The following is a 4,106-nucleotide window of genomic DNA, read 5'->3' on the forward strand; positions in this document are numbered from 1 at the left end:
CTCCCTGGTCCTGTTAAACCAGGAATTCAAGGGCTCCCTGGTCAGCCAGGTCCTATAGGAGAGCCTGGTCAAAGGGGTTTACCTGGTTTACCTGGTCCTTCAGGCCCAAGAGGTGAAAATGGAATTGGTGTTCCAGGATTGCCAGGTTTAAAAGGACCTGCTGGACCGCCAGGTCCACGTGGACAAGTAGGCCCCCCTGGTATTGGTAAGCCAGGACTTAATGGTCTACCTGGGCAACCAGGGATTCCAGGGAAGTCTGGTTCACCTGGGGAACCAGGACTAGTAGGACAACCTGGTGAACCAGGACCACCAGGACCAGCTGGTCTGCCAGGAATAGGAAAACCAGGAAATGATGGATTCAGAGGTCAACCTGGGATTTCAGGAGGTAAAGGGGAGCCAGGTCCTCCTGGTTTACCAGGGGGTCCAGGATTGCCAGGATATGGCAAACCAGGATTTCCAGGACCTAAGGGTCACAAGGGGCATTCTGGTCTTCCAGGTTTTCCAGGTCCTAAAGGTGATAAAGGCCATGGGGGACTTCCTGGAGTTGTTGGACCTAATGGTCTAAGTGGTATCCCTGGTCCACCTGGTCCACTTGGGCCTCCTGGTAATCTTGGCTTTCCAGGCCAAAAGGGAGAGGATGGATCCATGGGCCCAGTGGGAAATCCTGGAAGAAAAGGTGACTTTGGGCCTCAGGGGCTTCCTGGACAACCCGGCAGATTTGGTGAGAGTGGGCAACCAGGTCCAAGAGGTTTACAGGGGCCTACTGGTCCAAAAGGAGAAGCTGGTATAAGGGGCTCACACGGAGCCCCTGGTACTTCAGGATTGCCTGGACCAAGAGGAGAGGCAGGGCAACCAGGAAATTCAGGTCACCAGGGTCCACAGGGGATTCCAGGGCTTACTGGACCAGGGGGGCCAATTGGACCTCCTGGACTGCCAGGGCAAAAAGGAGAGGTAGGCATGCCTGGTAATGCAGGATATCCTGGGGAAGGAAAGCAAGGACCCCCTGGCCACATTGGTCCTCAAGGTAACCCAGGTCCCAGTGGCTCTCCAGGACTTCCAGGACAACCAGGACAACCTGGACCTCCTGGTCCTCCCGGACCACCTGCTGTATCTCCAGATCTGGGGCAGATCCTCCCTGTTTCTGGCCCATACGCTGGCCAAAGACAAGGCTACAAGAAGAATGGGGGTGAGCTGGGTGGGAATGGCCCAGAGATGCCTTCATTCACAGCCAAACTCACAAATCCGTTCCCTCTGGTAGGCTCACCAGTTATCTTCGACAAACTCCTGCACAATGGTAATCAGGACTACAATCCTCAGACTGGTATTTTCACCTGCAGCATACCAGGGATTTACTACTTTGCTTACCATGTCCACTGCAAAGGAAGCAATGTGTGGGTTGCACTGATGAAGAACAATGAGCCAGTGATGTACACTTATGACGAGTATAAAAAAGGCTTGCTGGATCAGGCTTCCGGGAGTGCCGTTCTCCCATTACGACCAGGAGACACTGTGCATGTGCAGCTGCCATCGGACCAGGCTGCCGGACTATATGCAGGTCAATATGTTCACTCAACTTTTTCTGGATATCTGTTGTACTCTATGTAAGAAAAAGGGAGGTGACAGTCATAAACATGTGATGGTAAACCATCAATAGAAAACTACTTCAGGCTCAAAGGTACAATCTGGATTGGGTTGAGGGTACAATATCTTGGTATGAACTCCACAGAGTTTTTTTTTTTTTACATTTTATGCCTTGTGTCTGCACAATGTGTTTATATACTGTTATAATCCATTTGGCTGTTGTCTTTGACATTTAGCACCATTGACATTATAGGTTCTGGCTGTACAGTACATATCATAAAACATACTGCTATTAGTTCAGTTGACACATTTTCTTATCCTTTGCTTTTTGCCATTCTTTTCCAACACAATCATATTAATGACTTTGTAGAAATATTTCCTAATAAACTGTGTCACAGAATAACACACATTTTCCTTCCTCGTGTTTTGCCGATTCCCAAAAACAACCTGTGTAAATGGCACATACAGTATCGTACTTTAAATTCACAAACCATGTTTTGAATTACAAAAGCATCAGTTTCTTCATATCTCCACTTCCTCTCCAGGGTTCATTTTATAACAGAATTAAGTTACACTCACAATTTGCATTAAGTCTTGGGGGGGTAAATATTTGTGTCTTTTTGTACTAATATTGAATTACTTCCACTCTCTTTGGTTTGTCAGCATTCTCTGTAATTTATTTGTTTGACTACTGATTACTTGTAATTGCTCTGTTAAACATACAATTGGGTATTTCATTTTAAAAAATTATAATATTAAATGTGTTTTACTTCATGTGTGGTTAAAATCATTTTAATTGAAGTGTTTAATCTGTGGGCTTGCCATTTTGAAATAAAAATGTATATTTTATCCCTTTTGTGGACAGTGGTGCACAGTATGTACAACTCAAAATCTGTGCCTTCAATGTGTGAATTTTTGGCTTGTGTTATTTTAACTGGCAACTTCTAATAAAGAAATACAAAACTATTATCTTTGCTGGCACTGTGACAGGGGTTATGGCTATAACTTAGAAAATATCAAACATTATAATAACTAGTACTAATAGTAATAACTTCTGTACTGTACTACATTACTTGCCACTTTGTTCATTGTACTTCATGGTAGAATTGCTAAAAAAAAAAAGAGTACAAAATGGGAAAAGAACAAGACAAAAAGTGTTTTACTTGCGTATTAAACACAATTGCACCAAACTCTGGACAATATTTAACCTGCAGGATGGCTCATTTCTGAAGTGCAAAATATCATTTCTATTTCCACCTTCATACCAAACTGTGTGTCAGACAATAGCTAGCGCAAGAACAGGCATGCCCAAAGTCGGGCCCATGTCTAAATGTCCACCGACCCGAAGCGTCTGACATAAAATCAATAACCTGTGGCCAGTAAACACGGTTGCCTATGTACATTAAAGAATACACCAGTACACAAAAGCAATTTTGTATTTTACCAGAAGATGGCAGTACACCTGTAGCCCGCGTGAGGACAAGACTCACCTGCATGACACTGTTTTACAGCCAGACCTTTCTCAAAAATACATCATCTCATTTACCATAAAATACTTACCTATGTCAATTTTTGTGGTTAAAATTCAGAAAAAATATAATTTTTTAGTACACCAACTTTTGATCACTTCAAAATACTATACCAATAAGTTACCAAATGAGTGTATTTTTTCTGTATGTTAAAATGAAGCTAAATAAAACAAACAAAAACTCTATAGTACCCAAGACATGACCTAAACCTGAAAGGTACACACATGTTGCAATGTAACATATTGATTGATGCATCATCTTAATTCTTCCACATTTATCATAGATGAAACAGATAAGGCACAGCTAAATATGACCTGATGTCAAGTTCAACAATTCCAATGTAAACAAGTCTCTGTAAAACCAACAGCTCCTGTGGATTATATGGCCATCTGTGACCAAAACATGAAAATACATTTTGCATCATAATCCAGCAGGGGGCAGGCCAACACTTTCTCAGCACTATGCTTAGCACGTTTCTGAAACACATTGGTAGCAGAAAGGCAACAAACTGTTCAAACCTAGGCTGTAACAAGATTTAATGGCCGTAAATGTATATTCAGCACCGTTGAAGAACTCTATACAGCTATGTTCACAGTGAACCTTGACCCGAATCAATATGTGTGTGCATAATGTACTGCATGGTAAACACTGGTAACTTCTACTGCAGTAATTTTATTTATTATTTTAACTCAGTGTCATTTGGTTTGCAGAAAAAATACTGCACACTTGTGGATGTTTTCTGTTGTGTGTGAGACTCACGTGCATCGTGTCGTTTCCCATCAGATTCACGACCATGCCCGACAGAACAGCCGTTTTTTACACAAAATGCAGAATGCCGGCTACACCACGAGTATAGTCGCACCAAAGACTGAAGCCAGTCCCTAGGTGGCAACACTCGCAGAGTGGTCTGTACACATAAAAAATATACATGTTATCAGGCTCTCAGCAGTATTTCAATTCGCTGGGGAGTGGGCCGGAGAGGGAGGGGAGAGGGCG

The 4,106-nt window shown here is 43.0% G+C and overlaps 1 protein-coding gene across 1 annotated transcript in view; it reads left to right on the top strand.

Annotated features, from left to right (window-relative positions):
- Window positions 1-2,547, top strand: part of LOC103389234 (collagen alpha-1(VIII) chain-like) — an 18,211-nt gene extending 15,664 nt beyond the window's left edge. The window contains exon 7 of the mRNA XM_017038542.2: window positions 1-2,547. This exon is cut by the window's left edge and continues 10 nt beyond it. Coding sequence (XP_016894031.1) covers window positions 1-1,605 — 1,605 coding nt within the window. The 3' untranslated portion in view covers window positions 1,606-2,547.
- Window positions 2,548-4,106: the final 1,559 nt, after the last annotated feature.

This window comes from Cynoglossus semilaevis, chromosome 14 (assembly GCF_000523025.1).
Source record: "Cynoglossus semilaevis isolate Cse_v1.0 chromosome 14, Cse_v1.0, whole genome shotgun sequence".
Taxonomy (NCBI): domain Eukaryota; kingdom Metazoa; phylum Chordata; class Actinopteri; order Pleuronectiformes; family Cynoglossidae; genus Cynoglossus; species Cynoglossus semilaevis.